The sequence below is a fragment of the Brachycentrus maculatus genome, unplaced genomic scaffold (genome assembly GCF_059751285.1).
Source record: "Brachycentrus maculatus isolate JH-2025_06_01 unplaced genomic scaffold, ASM5975128v1 h1tg000537l, whole genome shotgun sequence".
Classification (NCBI taxonomy): Eukaryota; Metazoa; Arthropoda; class Insecta; order Trichoptera; family Brachycentridae; genus Brachycentrus; species Brachycentrus maculatus.
The window spans coordinates 224,138-245,550 of record NW_028281283.1 but is presented as its reverse complement, the minus strand read 5'-3'; the positions used below and the strand labels follow the sequence as shown (position 1 = coordinate 245,550).

Genomic DNA, 21,413 nt, shown 5'->3' with positions numbered 1-21,413 from the left:
TATATAGAGTTACTAGTGATCCCTTCAATCTGTAAAGTTATTTTTTTTAAAAAAACGCGTATCTGTTACTTTCTAATTCCATTTTAGAGCAATTTCTAGGTTATTTTCGAAATAGCTCACACGAAAATAATATTTTTAAATGCCTTTCTCTTTTATTTATAAAAAGGTGTTCGAGGTTTTTTTTAGTGTACATTTTTATTACAAAACAGGATTCATATGTCATTTTTGCTTAAAACTGCAATCATTCACGTCAGATACGTCATTACGTTTCTGACCACAACACTCGCCGTTTGACTAGCGATCTACGGTCTGTTTACTGTTATGTTTCACGGGGTTTGCGATCCCTGTTCCAAGTATTTAGTACGAAAGCTGGAACTAACGAAAAGGGAACTTACCAAATCATGTATGTATAAGTGTAATGACGCAATATGTCACCAACTTACCAAACTGACGTTTTTCAAAAAGCTAATTTTGCTAACGAAAATAATTTATAAAACGAACTTATTCTAAGCTCTTAAAGAGACTTTAAGATATCATACCGCAACAAAGCTCCACTTTTAATTAAAAAAAAAAAGTGATATGTTCCTTTAATAATTGTTAAAATAATATATTGTTGTCAAGCAGATAATGAATTTTAAAAAAATCGCCTGATAATTTTGAATATCACGGTTTATCCACTAAGTATTAATTTAAATAAAAAATATCGCCCTCGGTACGACACGCGAAAATGGGCTCTATCCTCCCTTTTAAGTAGGTACCCTAGTTTTCAAAAATCGTCAAAAAGCGAATTTTGTTAACGAAAATAATTTGATTTTATATTATTCCTTGAGTTTACACAGTTAAACGATTAAAGACTAATTATTCTAATCTACACTATATTTGATATTTAAAAGTTTCAGGTGGTCCATTATATTATATATAAAAATAAAATAAAACACAACACGGATAAGAATATCTAAGAATATATCACATTCCAACAACGTGAATCAGACCATCCTACACGAAAAAAAGCAGCTGAGATTCCAACAATAAAAACAAACATTTCGGTTACCTTCAAATAAAAATAACAAAGCAAGATATTTGAGACCCAAAAAACACCTAAGTTACCAATCAATAAAAAAATACATACTGATTTCATTCTTCGTCTATCACAAGTTCGATCAAGTAAGTAATTGAGACACGTATAAACTTCGTGATATGTAATTTGCCTAAGTATTTGTAGAGGAATGACCTCTATTATACACTCGGCTTCATTGCAGACACTACAAACTTAAATGAATATAAAAATAGATTTAGAAGCATGTTCGCCAATCAATACGGAAATAGACACACGAGGGCAATATTTCTATCATGTATCTGAGTAATAATAATATATCAAATCAGAAATTGGCTTTGCTATCAAACGTCAAACACTGCGGAAAATATACAGCAACCGAACAATGTCATTCAGATTTTTAAATTCACTCGAAAATCAGATGCATCTAACATTAAAGAATACAAAACATCTCCGAATACCCAATGTTGCATTTAACGAGTAGCGAATTTATCGTAAAAACAACCTTAATAATTAACGTTCATTTCGTTTTCATTTCCTTTGCGAAATTATCAATATTTCTTTATATTCGAGATTTTTTTTTAAAACCACAAAAGATCAAAAGTAGTAAAAACTAAGCAGTAAATTTAAATTTTGGGTTAATGATGGTGAACCTTTAAAACTGAATTTTTTTCGCTGTCCATTTTAATATGGTCAAATTTTTTAAATTCGGCCAAACTTCAGTAGACTCCGATTACCCGACTTCGCATTGACTGGGATGCAGATTAACTGGGTTAGTATAACAATAAATAATGTTTACTTATTGGTTTTTATTTTGCGGAAAAAAAACTTTCTTCTATTAACCCATATCCGGAATCCGGACCCAATGATGCAAAATTACGCCACTATAATATATTAGAAAAAAAAACAATAAAATCGTCGAAATTTATTCAGATGTTCATTAAATAAAAACACGATGAAAGAAGAGTATAAAAAAGAAACTTCTGATTGAATGTGGAAATAATTAGTGTATGTTTGGGATATTAAAACTTAGAGAAACAACCGCATTTTAACCGCTTTACTTTTTATTGGGCAATTACGTTAAATAATTGGCTTAATTTAATGATCTCTTCTTCTGAAATCTCTGCTTGACCCATTAAAAATTAATTCAGCTTAAATTACTAATTTTAAAGGAATAGTTATTTATAAACTTTTTCATTTGTTTATATTAAATACCTATTGTCTTATTTTATATAAAATACACAACCAATACCGAAAATAAAACCTTCTTTAAATATTGTATTCCCTAATCAGTATGCAAAAATGCATCCGAAACCGAACGTTCAACATTTACATATATTATTTAACGTGTAGATGCTAGTAATATTTATTGAACGTCATTCAATACGAGAAAGACGGTAGAAATCAGTTTTGTTTAAATGAACAACTTAATAGTAGGAGCGATTTTCTTACGCAACAAACCTATGGATGTCAATGCGTCAAACGGTGGGATTGGGTAAATTCACTACCGATGCACTAGAAAGCGTAAAAAAGTTTATTACACCGAATCAAAAAGGCTACAGAAAGGCATCGATCCGCCGAGGCCGTACGGCTGTATGGCTGCTAGCTGCTAGCTGCCACGGTAATGAGGGGTGGGGGAGGCGTGCGACCCCACACCCTGCGCTACACAGTACGCCGCCCAACTCCCTCAAAGATAATCGATATAGTGACGTAATACCATACCAATATCTGCACTCTATTCATAAACTTATTTCGTATTCCCGTATTCCCGTATTCCCGTATTCCTGAATAGTTAATTCCTGAGTTAAGTATGGTATACAGTATAAAAAATTATTTTTAACTTAACAAAAATAAAATATCGCAGCCTGTACGTCCCTCATCTTTGATCCGTCATTGTCGTATCAATTTTCCCTTTTATCGTTACATAATTTTACTCAGGAATAGAAAAAAGTAACACGATTAGTAATTATTTGCACTAATAACAAAAACCAACAACTTGAACAAACGAGTTAAGAGAAAGTGCAATTTTCTACTTATTGACATTTTAAATTATTTCATTAAACGGGTCGCGATGATATGCATTTTAAGCGAATGGGGTACAGAGCAACGGTAATTTACTAAAAAACCATGCCCCATACTGGACGAGTCCAGGATACAGACGTAATGATCGATTTAATATATTTTTGTTGGTGTAGACATTTCATTACAAGGTCGTCTTTTAACAGGATTTTCGAATGCGTGAATAATACTCAAAATAATAAGCAAGATTCCAAAAATATGTAACTAACTAACCATCATCCCGCAGGGGTAGGCAGAGAGAATAGAACGCCACACCACTGTCTTTGCAAACATTCTTCGCCTCTTCCACGTTCATGCATCTCCTCATACATACCCGCCGATTGTTACGACTCCTAACCTGACCACTTTCAAGTATTTGGCATACCTGATCGTGCCATGTTTTTCTCGGTCTTCCTCTGCTCCTTTTTCCACTTACATTCGCCTCATAAATTTGTTTTACCGTTCTTTCCTCACTAATTCGTTCTACATGTCCAAACCATCTCAACACACCTTTCTTAATTGTACCGATAATGCTTATCTCAGCTTTCCATTCCTTATTTCACTATTCGCATATCTATCATACATCGTTTTGTCGCACATTCTTCTGAGAGATCGCATTTCGACTGCATTCAGTCTACTATACGTATTGTTGCGATATAGGTTATGAAACAATACAAAAGGCGAAAACTTCCGTTTTATTAATAGTAAATTATTTGTAATTAAAATTACTAATTAATTAACAATGCCTCGGTACATAATGGTATGAACACAAATCTACGTAAATACTCGGGACAGTAATAACGCCAACTCGGAAAACGGAATCAGGTCAAGACCGAATTCCCGAAATAGGTGACAAAATTATTCCTCTTCAAGATTTATTCGAAAATTAAAATAAAATAAGCTAAAATATCTGAGAAACATTTGTACAATATGGAATACATATTTTTTTAGTATCGCGGTCAGATAAACATACATAACATTTCTCAAATTCATAAAAAAATACAAACAAAAAAATCTAAAAAATACTTTAGTCATAATTTGCTTTCTTTAAACTTACATTAAATACATAAACTTTTTTTTCAGAATACATGGGTTGAAAGGAACTTGCAAACTCTACAAATACGGTTATCAGAAATTAAAATTGAAAACAAACTGCGAATTTTAAAATAGTCAGTAAACCCTTGATATATCAGACCTCTATTTAACGAACGGATATAACGAAATAAAATCCGGTCAAATTATTGACTTTTCGTCAGATCACGAAATTAAACTATATTATACGCATTTTTGTAATTTTAGAGAGCTGATTATAAAATAATAATCAAATAAATAAAAAAAAACTTCTTAAGTGCAAAAAAAACTTGATTCCTTTTTCAAAGCAGGATTACCGAAACAAGCGCATAGAAATCAAACAGTAACGTCAATTTACGACGAGTGTTAAAGAACCATGAATAGAATTTTATAATTAAAATATAACTTTGTTTTAAAATCACTATAAATTTAGTGATTTTAAAACAAAGTTATATTTTAATTATAAAATGGAATGTTTCGAAGTTATTGCTTCAAATATAAATTATAAATTAAATTTTGTTTTTGCTCTGTATTATTTATTTATATCTACATACCAGAGTTCATATTTAAAAAAAAAAGATTTATTTTGAACCTAGTTTTATATAACGGACTTTTGGGTTTAACCGTTTAACAGCCCGTTATATCGAGGTTTTACTGTACACGAAATATTTGTATGGCTAGAAAATACACGACGTGAAGACATCTCAACCAGAGTGGCTTCCGTCCCCCGTCCTCGAGTCCTCTCGGCGACACGCGGAGATGGTGTCAAGAGGGCTTCAGGAGGGCGAGGGGGAGGGGGAGGGACGAGGCGCTCAAGGCATGCGAGTCTCGGAACGAGGTCAGAATAGATGCACGACCATTCAGGTGTGCATACAGAAAACGAACTATTCTCGTATTTTGTTCCTACGCTCTAACTTCCGTTTTCGTTCCGTCGTTTTCGATGAGAAGCACATTTCAGTGTTTACAAACTAATAACACACTAAGGACAGGTATTTTTTACGCCTGCGGACCGCTGGCGACGGGATTTGATAATGTACATATGGTTAAAACCTTAACAAAAAGGTTGGTATATAATATTCATATAAAAACGTAATAGTATAATTGCTTCTTTTCTGCCTTTGAAATGAGGTCGGCGCAGAAGATAAAAATACCCTTCCCGTCCTTACGCATCAATCGACCGAACGGGTACAGATACCTTTCCCGTCCTTAGTGTGATAAAATCAAATAATATATAAATACGTACTCTATTCTGCAATGACAATTATTTAACGGTACCTAACTAGTAGAACAAAGTATTCTGTTCGAGATGTATCAAGGACGTATGACTTTTTAATATTCCTCGAATCATCGCGATTTCTGAGTCCAAAGAAATAACCAGAAGTAATGACACAATAAAACGTAAGCTGTTTATAATAGTAAGGAAAAAAATAAATGCGGAATAAGAAAAACCGTAAATAATGGTCTGGATATGGACCAATATGCTACTAAAGCAAAATAAACTAAAGAAAAGAGCTGAATTGCGAAATAAGACAACCAGGAAGTTTTTTTTTATTAATAACATTAGGACATTAGATTGTCATGCTAAGAAGTAAAAAGAAAAACGTTATTTATCAAAGGGATCTCAAAGTTGGATACAATCCAAAGCTACAAATAAAGGTTTGTTTTTCTAATAATCTTTCACTGGGGAAAATGGATTTAAAATTTGAAAAATTATCGGTCTGAACAAATAAATAACAAAACAAATATCAAGTAATAGAAAATACATCCAAAATAGCAGGCTCAAAAATATTTACAAAATGCCTTTTTGAAATTAGTGTCCAAAACAAAGACTGAATGTTTAAACATTATTTACATCAGTTTCTTTTTTATTACAAAAGGTAACTTGTAAGACCCCCCCCCCCTCCCACTCATGGTTACATAATAATCTAATTTTATGCCATAAATATTATACATATTAGAATGCAAATACGCGACATCACTTTCCATGTGCCAGATTTGTTTTCAAATTTGCCTTTTTAAACATCAAATTGTAAATTGACTATAATATGATGTTAATCATTATTCTAAGTACCTATTTCAAAAGTATTATTCATCGTGTTTCGGCTATCCGAAAGAAAAAAAGGAAAAAAAACATTGGTGGAAACGAAAAAAAATGAGAGTGATGCGTGTGATATTAAGACACTCGGGTTGAATTTACGGTGAACAACGAATCCAACTGTACTAGTGTGCAAGGCGAGCGTCGAATCGAGGCAACGGCGCAGTCAGCGTCAAGTGGTAAGCGGCCTGCAGATAACTGTACTCACCGGTAGAAATGGTGATTCTGGTGGGGGGCCAAAGGGGGGGAGGGGGGAGGGGGGTGAGCTCACGTGGGCACCGGAAGAAAAAAACTCGTTTCTCTTCACAACATTGCGCATTACCACACGGCATTTGCACAAATGTGATGGTAATTATTATCGTCGCGAGAATCGAAAAGCACACGGGTGATATTATCGGTAACAAAATACTAATAAACGGAGAAATCTCGAGAAAACGGCACCGTACATATTAATCTACCTATTACCCTGTTCCATTTAAAAATAAAAATGTAAACAAACAGCCACCCGTCGAACAATTCGTAGTTCGTTAATACAAGGGGAGTCTTGGAGCTGAAATAGTTCACATTATTTATCACATTAATCATTTATTGTTCACATTAATTCTTCACGTTAATTCGTTATTAGAATAAGGTAATAAAATTATTAATACATATATTACTCGTATTGAATTAATGTATAACGACCTAAAAAATACATTGGTTACTGTTCCTAAGTTCCTAACTTACACACATACAAATCTAAGAATGTAGACATATGTGTTGTAACATTCGGCACACGAAGCAGCGAGGAAACCAGCAATTACCTGGTGATAATAATAAAATCATACAAAAACTCCGTTAGAAGCCGCCATTAGTGTGTATTGTCATTAGATACGTGAAAATCGGAAATTACGCTACAAATATCGTCTTGTACGAAAATATTTTTGGGACATTCAGATCCCTGAATTTGTATAATTTAACTGCTGCATTTTTTGGAATAGGCAATAGGTATAATTAGTTATTCTGCTAAAAGTATTTTAAGTAATCCAAAACCACAACCCTTGAGGAATTGTTATCTAGATTTTTCAGATACATTTATATAAATATAAGTTGTAAAAGATTAAAAAGAAACAGGCCATAGGCCTAATTATGCGCGTGTAGTGATAATATGTAGAATAGAATATAAATAATAGTAAGCAATACAGGATAGCGTTAACAATTTCGATATTATAATATAATAAATAAAGCCATTTTTAAATGAAGAGTAGAAAAATTGTATAATGTATAAGGGTTGGAAAATGTATGAGATGCCTGAATGTATGAAGAATGAAAAGTATTCTGATTTACAATTTAAGAATGAAAAGAGTGTGAAAGAATTTTTAAATAAATGTTTTGTATCCTATAGTATACAAAACATTTCTTTTAAAATTCTTTCAAACTCTTCATTCTTCATACATTCAGGCATCTCATCATACATTTAAAACCCTTCTTACAAGATGTAAATATATGATGTAAATTAATTGTAAAAAAACAGTTTGCATTAAATGTAATATAAGCTATCTTAAGAAATTTCAAAATGTATATATTATAACACACGGCACACACCCTTTCTCTAAACGTTCAAAGGTAAAATGAGAGGCGATTAGCTATTCGGCTGTCCAAACTCAAAACACAGTAAGGGACATTTTTTGTAGTACTTTTTTTTGCATTTTTGGACTAAGTAGATTCTACTTAGCCAAAAATGCAAAAAGAAACGTACTACAAAAAAATGTCCCTTACTGTATTTTAAGTTTCGACAGCCGTATTATCATGAATTCGTGTAAAATACTATGCCGTACGCTAGAAGCCATAGATTTAGTAGACTCTTAGAAAATGACGTAGATTTTCGGCCGTCACGGATCCACGACCGGTTGAATGACCCGCGTGTCCGCCTGCCCGCCTGCCCCTGCCCACTGCCCCCACCGCCCGCAGGCCGGAGTGATGAGCCATCATTACGTACCAGCTCTCCTCCCGAGCCGGTAAGCCATCGCGTCCGCGGTCTCTCGTGACTCTCGTCTCGCAAGGTCCTCGGGCCTCCCTGAGCTTGTGCGCTCTATAATGTAATGTAATGGTGTAATGGCACTCTCGCAGGTGACGAGCGACTACTGCTAGCAGTTGATAATTTATTGATATCGCGAATTTGATTTTTATAGAGATGTGACTAATGGATAACTGTTGCGTGTTCAGTTCGGGATGGTATTCATTACTTTTTCCCGATTTATAATTGTTTCCAGCTTAAGTTTTTAACGTCAAATTGTCAAATAGGAAGGTAATTATGAGCTAGAAATAGCAATACGCTACCAAACTTGTGCAGCATTAGCGCGATTAGCTCGGTTCATAAGTCTCGATTCTGGTTTATATTTATTTTCAGCTTAACTTTTTTATGTCAAATTGTTAGATATATTTAATATTTTACCTTATACAAAAGGAGTCATAAAAACGCAATACAATATCTATTTTTGCAAACTGCGTGATTAGCTTGAAATGATTTAATCCAAAAATCGAATTAAGTAACACCCTCTTTCAAAGAAGGCGTTATTAAATCCGTTTTTTTTTCGATAGCCTATGTCATGTGTTTGAAAACAGTGAGAACTCTTAAACACAAACAAATTCAGAAGTAAATTTTCAAAAAAAGCCGCTTAAGGGAAATGGGTAGGATAAACCTGATTATATTTTACATCAAAACAAACAAGTCAATTGAAATGAAGACTTGAGATAAAACGAAACAAGTCAATTTGTTCATAAGCAGATGCAAATTTAAACGCGGCCAAAGTATGACATAAACCATGACAAAGTATGATATAAAATGACATAAACCATCGAGGTAAACAACTCATCTCCCTTGAATTATATACCGGTCCCTACAGTAGGAACTGTCACCAATATTGTTTATAGATAGAATAGAGTTGTAATTCGGTCGGATACTTCAGGACACGTCCACTAAATCCACTCGCAGGTATAGACCAAAAAATATTTGGGCGGGAAAATAAAATTTTAGTAAAAATATCCCGAGAAAAAATCGGAAAAAGATCTCAAACTTAAGCTAGCATAAAAAATACATGCATAAATATTATATTTAAATTAAAACACCTACAAAGGTTTCTATGTAATCGTAAGATTTTTTTATTAATTTAAAATAAAATAGACTCGACTCGACCAGATAACCTCATTTTAAATTAAAGTAAAAGTTAGTCATTGTAAGGGAATGCTATCGGAACAAAAGGGATGATAAGAAACACAGCATGTCTGCAACTGAAGAAATTGACAGGAGATCGAGAAACAACACAGAATACAGGTTTATAGGAAGGGTAAAGCCAGTTATTGTGACTACTCGTTTCATTTGGTAGATTATCGGATGTTAAACACATTTTATAATATTTTTTTATGTCGAGCAAAAAATGGGGTCTCTGGATTATCCACGAATTTGAAACCTTGAAAATACATTTAAGTATTCTTTTTTTCGCAAACTAAAGCAGTTTGTTATAGTTACACAATGAGTAAACATTCCAGTTTGCTTCCGATACGCTAAATACTTGTTTTGAAAACAACTATTACAAATGCATTTAGCATCGTAAATTAGGTTCTTCCTTTAAAGTGACTTTAGGCAGAGTCCTTGCCCTACATTTATCAACTTATAGGTGTTATAACAATTAATGAGTGATATGAGAGTAAGCGCCTTTGAGGTAGTATTTTACGAAAATGGCACTGTATGAGTTTTTATTTTTTTTATTACTATAATACATAATATGCAGTATAAAGAAGAACAAAATGAAAAGTGAAGAGATTTTGAGAAAAAAATTGCCCTCTGAAGAAAAAACCCAATCTGAATTTGTATGAACAAATCCTGTTTCTGTAATCATGAATCAACCCTTTAATTGCGAACTTATAAAAAATATGAAAAGGTTGAAAACGATGAGTTTAGCCGCTTGTGCACTACACGGAATTTTACCGTCCGGCAGTTCGGTTTTAAAAAATGAAAGCGACTACGACAGTTTAGCGTGATCGAATTTACGCGCAACGTGTTCACGCACCGATCAAGAACACCGATCAAAAGAAAGATGGACAAAAGCACAAGCCAATCCAAGCCAATCATCCGTTTTATATGCTAACTGACGTGCCGGACGGTTAAATTCCGTGAAATTCCGTGTAGTGCACAAACGCTCTTCTACTGTAAAATCATGTAAAACTTTTACATGATTATAAATCTTAAATCCTCGAGGTAGAAAGGAGCCTCGATACTTGTGTAATGTAAACATGGCAACGCCGCATAAAAGTGAATGTGACCAGAGGAAAGTTTGGCGCCAACGTCTGGACGAAGGGGTGTGCGCTCACGCTGTCTCGCTCTCCCGCCCCTCCGCCCTCACAGAGAAATGTGGGTTAAAATGGGGTGTCGCGAAAATCAATAGCTCCGGCTCCCGCCTCGGTCGGCAGTCACTCTCTGCCCGACGTCAGGGGAAGGACGTGTCATGTCGCGCTTGCCAGTGAGGAGCGAGAGGAATTTGATTGGAATTTCGTTAAACTGAAATATGAAGATTAGCGGCAAGCATGACGAACCGCTCCGAAGGAAACAGATGAACGCCAGAACAACCGATCTCCATTTAAATGAAGTGTTATTTGTTTTTGGCGGCAGAGGACAAGTCTTGGAAATGTATCTGATTAAGCTGAGACAGCGTGTCAACGGGTGTTTGCGCATATTTAGGACCAAATTTATTATATTTGCATCGTGACTTATATTCAAATGTATCCATAAATTTCCATGTTTAAGGGCGTCAAATACTAAACGGAAATACAAAAGTTCAATTGCAGTTCACAATTTAGTTGAGAAAATTTAAAATTAATTTCAAATACAGGTTAGGAGTCGTAATAATCGGCGGGTATGTATGAGGAGATGCATGAACGTGAAGGAGGCGAAGAATGTTTGCAAAGACAGGGTGGTGTGGCGTTCTATTCTCTCTGCCTACCCCTGCGGGGAAGCGGCGTGATGGTTAGTTAGTTAGTTAATTTCAAATACAGTTAACCCTCCTATACCGCCGAGATAGGTACTGCGTTATCGAAGGGGGCGTTATAGGAAAGTTAATGATTTTGAATAGTATTTCAATTTTAAATGACTCATATCAGTAATTTCTGCTAGTTCAAATAAAAAAATAAAATTTAAAACAATAACCCCTTATAAAATTCTCTGAGATGAAGGGGTACCTATGTCAACGTTGTAGGGGGGTAAAATTAATAATAATAAAACGAATCAAACAACCACAGAACCACAAATTGTACAATTTTACAATGTTTACAAAAAAATTAACTACCTATAAATGGATAGTATTGAAAAAAAATTACTTATAATAAGTCGTAAAACATATGTTACATAATAGGCTAAGAAATTATTATTTTTTCATGAAATTAATATTTCAACATCTATAAACAACAAAAAATGTTGAAATAAACTGTAAAATTGCATTAAAAACTATCGTATAATACGACATATGGTATAGCGTTACACTACTGTTAATAGCAAGCCAATAAGCAATAATTGATTTGTAATGCCGCCTATTTTAATACGACATTAAAGAGTCACCTGAGAATGAAGACAATCAGCGCTTCTTACTTTGGTTGGCGAAGGCTGTATTTAAATTCGAGTGTAAACATTACACCAAGGTCGCTAACTATTAACGACTGATTATTATTTAAAACAAAGATTGTATATCAGTTGCACGAATTTGAAACGCCGTACAAAAATTGCAATAGTTCAGATGGTAACATTTTATTTTTTAAACCGAATAAGCACATTTGAAATAAAAGTAATTATGAATACACATCAGAAAATCAGCGAAAGGAATAGCGACTTTTCGTCATTGACAAGGAAAACTTGCCAGATATATGTGCCCCAAGTTAATCAAACCAGAATATTTAGTTGCGTAGTTTACAACTGGTTCAAAATATTATCGATTGTAAGAATTCAATTTAGAAAGAATACAAAACTGCTTTAAAAAAGAATAAACCGTGGTTTCAATGATACCGGTTATAATAATATCGAGTATGTAAAAAAACCAGCTAGAAAATAGAAGAATAAATTGTTGTTACAATTCGGGATTTGCAATTCCAATTAAACTGAAAACCCTCATGTATCACCCAATTTTGGGTGCTTTGCCAATAAATAAAATAAAAAAACTCAAAAACCCGTGCAATAAAATGCCACGATAAAAGCACAAAGAAAAATTCGCGATCGGTTTCTAGGGGCTTTGTCAATCTGCGGAATCACTAAACAAAAAAAAATATTTACAATGGCAAAGAAATTTTTTTTTAAAAAATTGACATCTCAACATAGATGAAGAAGAAAGAATATGGAAGTATGGGCATTTACGGGGCTTACGATTGTCGCAGGTTGGTTTAAGCGATCACTTTACACACGTGTAACATTCACCAATTCTACCCATGATTGACGACCACACTACTCAAATTCTTGGAACTTCTATATATATTTTCAAATCCGAAACGAAGTGCTTGAATCACTAGAGACATCTATGGTGAAATGAAAGAAAGTGTGTAAAGTGATCACTTAGACCAGCCTATGACGGTCGTAAGCCCCTTAAATGCCGAGACTTCCATATTCTACTTCATCTATGTTGAGATGTCGAAATAATAATATAAAAATAACTCCTATAATTGGAGATAATCCAGATTCGTGAACAAGTATTTGGACACACTCAAAATGTTGTGAAGAATATTTGACATATTGTGATTAGAGTATAATTTTGAGAGCCACGAAATAGATGCGCAAACATTTGAAGGCGTGTGTCGTAAAGAGTAGCCGAATAGCGCGGTAGGTAATGGTTATCGCCGTGACGTGACAAGGATTCCGTTGAAGACAAACGGAAGGGAAGTACGCGGCTCGAGCAGAACAAACGACGTGACGTCGCAATCAATATTACAAAGTGGGAGAGTGGGAGTCGGGGAGGGATGCACAAACAACACTGCGGAACGGGAGAGAAAAGTCAAGTTTCTCTGTCAGGAAGTTAGTTTGATGCGACAATATCTCAATCCGCAGGTTCTCTCGAAAGGTGTTTCGGGAAAACTGCAAATTATACGTTCGATGTTGCAATATCGTTCAATTACTCGAGGCCTCGGGTAAATACCGCAACGACGGAACCTCTTAGGGCGCTTGTGCACTACACGGAATTTTACTGTCCGGCAGTCCGGTTTTTTTTTCAAATAAAAGCGACGACAGTTTGGCGTGAGCGAGTTCACGCGTACCGCGATCGCACACCGATCTGGAGAAAAACGGACAAGTGCACAAGCCAATCATCCGTTTTTTCATGCTAACCGGACTGCCGGAAAGTAAAATTCCGTGTAGTACACAAGCGCTCGTACTTAGGTCTCGCGCTTTGAGCGCTTCACTACGCACACTCGATACACTTCAAAACAATGTAGTGAGTGAACTGATAGTCTCGATGTGAATAGTTTACGATTATACTTCGATTTTCCGTGATGTAAATCAATAATGTATACTTGTACTATTGAAAAGCTTAAATGATGTAGTCATGATGATTAATCCTTTTGTTTTATTACTGTTTGTAAGTACAGTTATCCTTCGCAGGTACCATATACCCCTTAGCTCGGTGCCGGATACTCCGACAGCGCAGTCACGCAAACACCGAACGTATCTGAACACTAAAATAGAACAGTTCGCCGCATTGTTCCTCACTAGATACGTGGCGAGATATTCGTGACTGACATTGGCATGCGACACAAATAAAACGGTTCCTTTATTTGATTGGACTCACAACACTGGGTTTAATCCCGTCATAACCGAGTTGCGAGCCCTGTGAATCACCAGACTTTCATATTCCATTCGTAAAAAAAATAAGTTTCGTCTCTGATGAGACATCTATAATACAACCGTCATTTTTGTTCTGATTACATCTCGATTAACATATCATTTACGAAATTCGAATTAAAAACTGTATTTTATCATTTTATCACATGGAAGGGGTGGCCAAACTTTTGATCACTACGAGCGACCTGTTTTCTTTTAATTATAGGTAGAAAAATAGGAATTTAAGTAAGCCAGACTATGAAAGGTCATAAGTCCAGTAAATAGCCAAACTTCAGTTTTCTGTATTTTCATAGGAAGGCACATACACACGCGCACGTTTCCTTTTTAATATCTGCTAAAACGTGCATAGAAGAAAAATATTTTAATTCTCAAAAAATATTAACTTAGGTATTTATTATGTATAATACAATAATAACCCGATGAACACATTGCTACGATCAAATCATCGGACATTGAAATCAATAAATCGACTACACCTGAAGGGAATGAAAAATGTTAGAAGACCTACCTGTTGATATCAAGTACGTGAGGATGTCAACACTTAACATACAGAATCTTAGGAAATTACACGTATGCTAAGTGGGGTATGAGAAGACCCCAAAAATATTTGTTATGTTAATTATTAATTTTGAATATAAATCTACATGTTTTAGTGTGTATCTGAATAATAATTGATCTCATTGTTGTTTTAAAAATATTTTGAATTTAAGCATTTTTCACATATCTAGGCAATAAAAAATAACTTCCAGAAGCCCCTTTGCACGGTCAGACGCAAACTGCTTATTATGCTCCAATTTTGCTTATTGACGTAGCCATCGAGCCAGAAATGGGCATCATCGCTGAACAAAATTTTGGTCGAAAACAGCGGATCATGTAATTGAAAAAATTGTAAGAGTTGTTGCTGTGTAAGTCTTTCAATGATAAATTGTCAAACAAAATCACCATGACAGTTCAACACGACTCAAGCGTGATCTATCAATGAAAGTCTATTGAAAAAAAAACGGTCATAATGGATGACCCGTTATAATAATAATAATAAAAAACAATAAAAACTATATTTTTTTAAATGAATTGCATGCGTCATGATGTATAATAGCATATGTAAAGTAAATACAGACCAGAAAAATTTCAAGTACGGATTTCAAAGCCACCTTGTTGTAGTAATTAGCTTACAAAATATCAAGGTACCGTACTACCGCGTCAGTACTGTGCTAATTTCCAATAGTGTTTTTTACATCTTAGAAAAAAAAAGTTTCAATAATTTTCGGTCCTCCAAAATGGTTGTGAACCTTTAAACTAGCGATATACAAAGCCGTTTATTTGCAGTTAATTTGATTTCTTGCGAAAGGAGAAGGCAATCGTAGATGTTGCGTTATTGGAATCACCTTCCATTGGAAGCGGAGATTGGAGAGAGAATAGAAAAACAAAGGTGGCGGTGTGAGTCGTAATAGGTCACTCATTAAGTATGTGGGTTAATGCAATTACGGTGAAAGCGGTCGACGACCCGCCAGCGCGTGTCGCGGGAAGGGCAAGGTGCAGAGGGTTCGGAAGGGCCGGGAGTGAAGCCGGTTGCACGGGGAGGGGGAGGTGCCATTCTGTGGAGACGGAAATCGATAATCTCCCAAAAGGATTCTGGCCTAGGAGGGCTCAGTAGGGGCCGAGAGAAGCGGGGAGCGGAGGAGGGTCGGTCGCGCACGCAACGTTCAGAGCAAACCGCCAGACCCAAATAGATCGCCCCACGCGGAGAGCGCGGACGGCGGACTTAGCGTCAATGTCGACCTTCCAAAACACAATCAATTCGTATAATTCTCGACGCCGATCTACTCCGCTGGTACCATTCCGGCAATTTATACCGCAAATCTGCGTACATCTAATTCTAACCGTTTTCGTTCATATAAATGCAATTGCTTTAAATATTCTGTCTAATAAGCGTGCAAAGGCAAAGTAGCAATCACCACTACTTCGCATTCTCAATAGCGTCTTTTCAGATATCTTTTTAGATTTTGTACGATGTGATACTAATCTTCTAAACCCTCGTCTTCAAAGTGGACATTCAAAGTTATTTACAGAAGGAGATTTTCGCTTATAAATTTTATATCACAGTTAATGACTAGGCGTTAAAAAATATTCGGTCCACAAATTTAAAAAAAAATGAGTTACGATGACATAAAAAAGGAACATTGACATATTTATATTAAAATTTCAAATATAAATAGAAAAAAATATTAATTTTGGTCAATAATTAGTGCTAGAAAGTTAATTATAACGTATATGCGTGTAAATAAATACAGATATAAGGGAAAAAATATAATTTTTGTGTTTATTTATATTTGAAACAGACCCATTGCAATTAACGTCTTATAATCCACTAAATCTTCATATTAATTTGGATATTGCATTCCTAACTTTAAAGTTCATTATCTCAGAGTTGAACGCGGCCTGGTTCTATTCTACATGTTAGCAATCGTTTGACAATACGGGCGAGACGAATAACACTGAGTTCTCGATAGACCCGACCAACACTCGTGCCGTCTTAAGACGTTGTTCAAATTTTAACAGATAATCACGGAAAAATACATAATCTTCATAAATTTATTTAGTTTAAAGACGTTAGGATCTGATACCTAAGCCCAGTACAATATTGCGGAGAGACGTTCGTTCGAGCTTCAAGATACTCACAAAACTAGTATACTCATTTACATATGTGCGGTATGAAGTCGCAACACAGTGCGAAAGAGAATTGAAATTTTAAATATACCAATCCATCTATTTCATAACAATGAACAGTGACTGTCGATGAAATAATAATTACCAATGAAACTACGCTGTCGATGGCCCTGTTGAAACGGTCGCAAACTCCCTTCATGCTCTCGTAGGAGCGCGGATTGAAGTCGCTGAGGATGTTGTTCTCCAACGCAGTCTTCATCTCCGGCAGGTCCTCGCACGCCCATCTGCATACCAAAATACATTATTAGTATTCAATCAAAGATAAACCAGTTATTAATTTAAGACAATAATATAGAAGTGGAGAATATTTACGAATATAATACTACTCTCGATTAATTAAAGATATTACCTGTGTATTTATTTTACCGTAAAATTTTAACTTCCGAATGATCTTTGTATATATGTCTTAATAAAATTAGATTAAAAAAAAACTTTAAAAAAATAGATTAATGCGAACCAAATTTCATTAATATGCTAATTTTTTTTTAAATTATCAAATTGATTAATATTTATAACATAAAATTGTACATCCTGCTTCCATTCTCCATAAAGTCATTAAAAATATAAATGGAATAAAAAAGAGCTATTTACAAATGGATGATGAAGTAGGTAGATCTGAAATATACCGCATCATTCTATCAAATCGTATTTGATTGAATGTCATAATTAATTTTCTTTCATATAATTTTATGAATAAATATTGTAAAATGTGCCCTCGACACTCTCGAAATTCAGTGAGGGCACATTGTTGAATTTTGTATTTACGTATATGATGGATAAAAACAAAATAAGTAAAGTATAAAAGAACCATATAAATATTATAGATTATTAAAAGCAGTACGTTAATTAATTGCGATTCACGGTAATCTAATTTTATGTAAAAAAAATAATTTTATGAAAACACCATTCGTAAATATGGAATTTAAGGCTAAAGAAATGTCAATGAAAATCCTACATTGCATTGCCCTTATTACGAAAAAAGCTTTTTACTAACAAACTCTTGTTTACATATTTTCATGTGTTAATTTTACTTTCATAAATAACCAAGTCCCATTGTGTAGAAAATACAGGCAGCGTTCGTCAAATCTATTTTTTTAATGGATTAACCGACTAACCAGCCCCACTAGTCAGCAAAATGAGCCGATTAGGAGGCCAAGCCGACTGACTAGTCGGTACATCTCTTATATGACCATGACATGACAATATTAATAATAATTCATTACATATATTTTTATGCATACCTAACACGAGGAACATAGTAATATCTTACTGTGAATTCTGTTCGCATAATAAAATAAAATGAATCGACTATTGTGAATATGAATAAAACTATCAACATAAAAAAAAACACAAGAATTGTTCGTCGCAAAAAAAAGAATCAAGTAAACAAACTGGATTGGTCCACAGTCCGTACGTTATGTAGGTATAATATGAACGAGTCAGTGACTCTCAGAATGAAAATAAAATGTAGACGGGGGCAATGAACTGGCGACCTTAGCATTTTAAATCGCTGATTACTACATGAATCAAGCGGCGAGCATTCCGAATGGTTACGTTTCGAGACAATACTAAAGTAGCTAACCCCAGCGCAGATACGCAGATACGCAGGTACGCAGATAGCAAACTGGATAATAATCGCAACATTTTAATACGTTACAAAGTGAACATGCGGCCACTACGACCTGCGATATAGAAAATGCGAGAGGTCTTAGCCTGCCCTCACACGCCGCTTTTCGCCGGCGTTTTTCACTTTAGGAATTCCAAACGCATGATTCTCATACGAAAACTACGAAACAAGAAGACGATAGTTTTTCCCGAGCAAAAATATTTCGCAATGAGATTTTTTAAATGTTTTTCATCCATTCTACTACTCTGTTCACAGTTATTTTACCTCATTTTTTTTAAAGTTCAAATTAATTAAAGTATATATAATTTTAAAAAAATAGAGGTAAAATATATTTTATTATTTATACTCTAATTAAATTAATTATTTTAAAAAATGATGTAAAATAACTGTGAACAGAGTGTACCTTATTGTAACTAACTCGTCGGAATGTAATATTTTCATAGACATTTTTCTTACAATAAACAATTTACTTACGAATATTTTTTTTAATAATAATAATAAACACCCCAAAAATACACATATTACAAACATTATATTACCTTAAATAAAATTTAATTAACGTACTACAGTCAAAATCCTTTTATTTGCAACGTTATTGATATTTACAGTATAAAGAACTTTAAAGATAAAAAATACGAGTTTTGAATAGTACGTAGTTGATACACGGTAATATTTTTATGTATATTTTATCAAATCTAATTTTATAAATACGTACATACATAATTCGCAAGTTAAGGAGTTTATGGTAAAATATATAATAACAAAAATACTACGTCACGATGCCCTAATTTATTATTGAAATCTATAATTAAAAGAGACTGGAAAGGAAAGCTTTCGTTTTTTGTTATTGTTATAAATGTACGAATTTAATGTCAATCATTATGCTTCAACTGCTATTTTTTTCATAAATAAATAAAACTGTAGTGCAACGAAGAGATTATTTAACCAAAATATGTCAACACTTTAGTGTATGTCATATGTAGGATGCAGTATCATTAGATGCATAAGGTAATGTAACACACTCCTATAATTTTATTCGATCTGGAAGGGGGAGGATTCACGGTCATCTAGTTTGAGGTAACTTTCAGTAAGTACCTTTTTTGTAATATAACAACTGTACATTAAGCAAGTAAGAGACAAAGAAGTAAAAAATAGTTTTACAAAATTTAAAATTATTTTAAATTAACGAACAGGAATACTTCCACGCACAAAAAAAACACTCCCCAAAACGAGTGGTACAAATTACTCATTAGGAATATTATGTATGTATTTTTTAAAGTTATAGATTATGTCATATTCTACACTACGTAATTGAACATGCGTGTCCTATCAAAATACTATTAATAGACGCCAAGTTTATTAAACTTAAGATATATGTACGTGTGATCATACAGACGTACAATAAATTATAGATATATTTTAGCAGGTGTGCGACTACGGCAATTGTTTGTCTTAACCCGGAATAACTTTGTGTGCATTGTTTGCTATTTCCATAGACACGAGACTGGCAGCCAGGCAGCCAGGGGCCGAGGCACACTGAGCAGTAGGCAGCGTGACGCAACTCCAGTATCCACAAGCAGTAATGAGGCCACAGACCGATGCATATTATCCGCCAGCGCAGTACGCGTTAGGTACAGCTCGCACTAGGTACTAGTAGAGTAGTACTTCAGTACTGGACCAGGTTCACATCAGCCGTCCCACTCTGCCTATCCTCACTCCTCACCCACTCGCCTTTCGCTCTTCACTCCACCCACAGAGCCATGCTTTACGTTAATGCCATAATAATATAAATTTTCCGTCGTAACACTATTAGGTCACTAACTACATATCACGACTGTTTATTTATATATCTAGTCATTTCCGTGCGAGGTCAGTAAAAACATAGAAATGCTATCCATTCTATTAAAAAAAAAACAAAATATTGGAAAATTATTAGTGTATTGGCAAATAAATGTAATTTAAAAAATTTAAAACTTAGTTTTATTATTTATTTATTTAATTATAATGAATATTGATTCCACTAATAATTTGATTAGTGGAGGGTCACGTCTGAATTTTATTGTTTGTTTTTACTGGAAAATAAGTAGACATAGGTAGGTATGTATTATATTTTTAAAAGTCCTATGGAAAATTCATACGTAATTTTGAATAGCCAACATTTTTACTGCTGATTTTCTACATATTTTGCAACAACTACTAATCTAATTCATACATTAATTAATAACAATTTATTTATTTTTTATTCCCAATATACAAGCCTTTTTTTAAAGAGCAAAAATATATGAACTCACCTAATTGTATCCACAATTTCTAAGGCGCCGTCATGCTTATCCTGAAACAAAATTCATATTTTATATTCATTCTATGAACAACAGTAATCATAAGTATCACAGTATTTATACATTTTTCTGTTTCTTAGTTATTCTCTTGTATAAAGATTGTAAGTGCAAAGTAGCAAGAGTGTTAAGGCGCTGAATAATTTATTAATGTTTAACTTGAATGACGTTTTTTACTTCCAAAGCAAAACATAATCGCGCTTACGGTAAAATGAATTTTAATAGTTATGAAAATTACTCATATGAGAAATTTACAAAATATTATATTTTACCAAAAAATCAATAACAGGCGGTAAGAAAATAACAAAAGGATGTATAATTTTAATAACAGTTTCTTGTTGATCAAAAAATTACTTTTGCGGGGAACAAGGTAACTTGGGGGTAGTTAAAAGCTTAAATATCAATTAAAAAATCGTAACATTAATCAAACATTTAAAAGAAATTTTTAAAAGAAATGATGATAAATGTCAATATAGGTTTAATAATAGGAAGCAATATATCAAGTAAATGGGTCACCGAGATATCGAGTGAAGGTCAAGGTTACTGAGAATATTGAGTAACAGATAATCATCTAATGTTATTTACAATCCCTTCAT

The 21,413-nt window shown here is 34.0% G+C and overlaps 1 protein-coding gene across 3 annotated transcripts in view; it reads right to left on the bottom strand.

The window, feature by feature from the left end:
- Positions 1–21,413, bottom strand: part of gpp (DOT1 like histone lysine methyltransferase grappa) — a 44,790-nt gene that overhangs the window by 21,065 nt on the left and 2,312 nt on the right. For all 3 annotated transcript variants that reach the window (XR_015838775.1, XM_088273010.1, XM_088273011.1), the window contains exons 2-3: positions 20,773–20,813; positions 16,940–17,078 (exon numbers count right to left, since the gene is read on the bottom strand). Coding sequence is in view for 2 of the 3 variants with exons in the window: in XM_088273010.1 (XP_088129136.1) it covers positions 16,940–17,078; positions 20,773–20,813 (180 nt within the window). In the remaining variant the exon portion in view is untranslated. The remainder of the gene's footprint in view (positions 1–16,939; positions 17,079–20,772; positions 20,814–21,413) is intronic.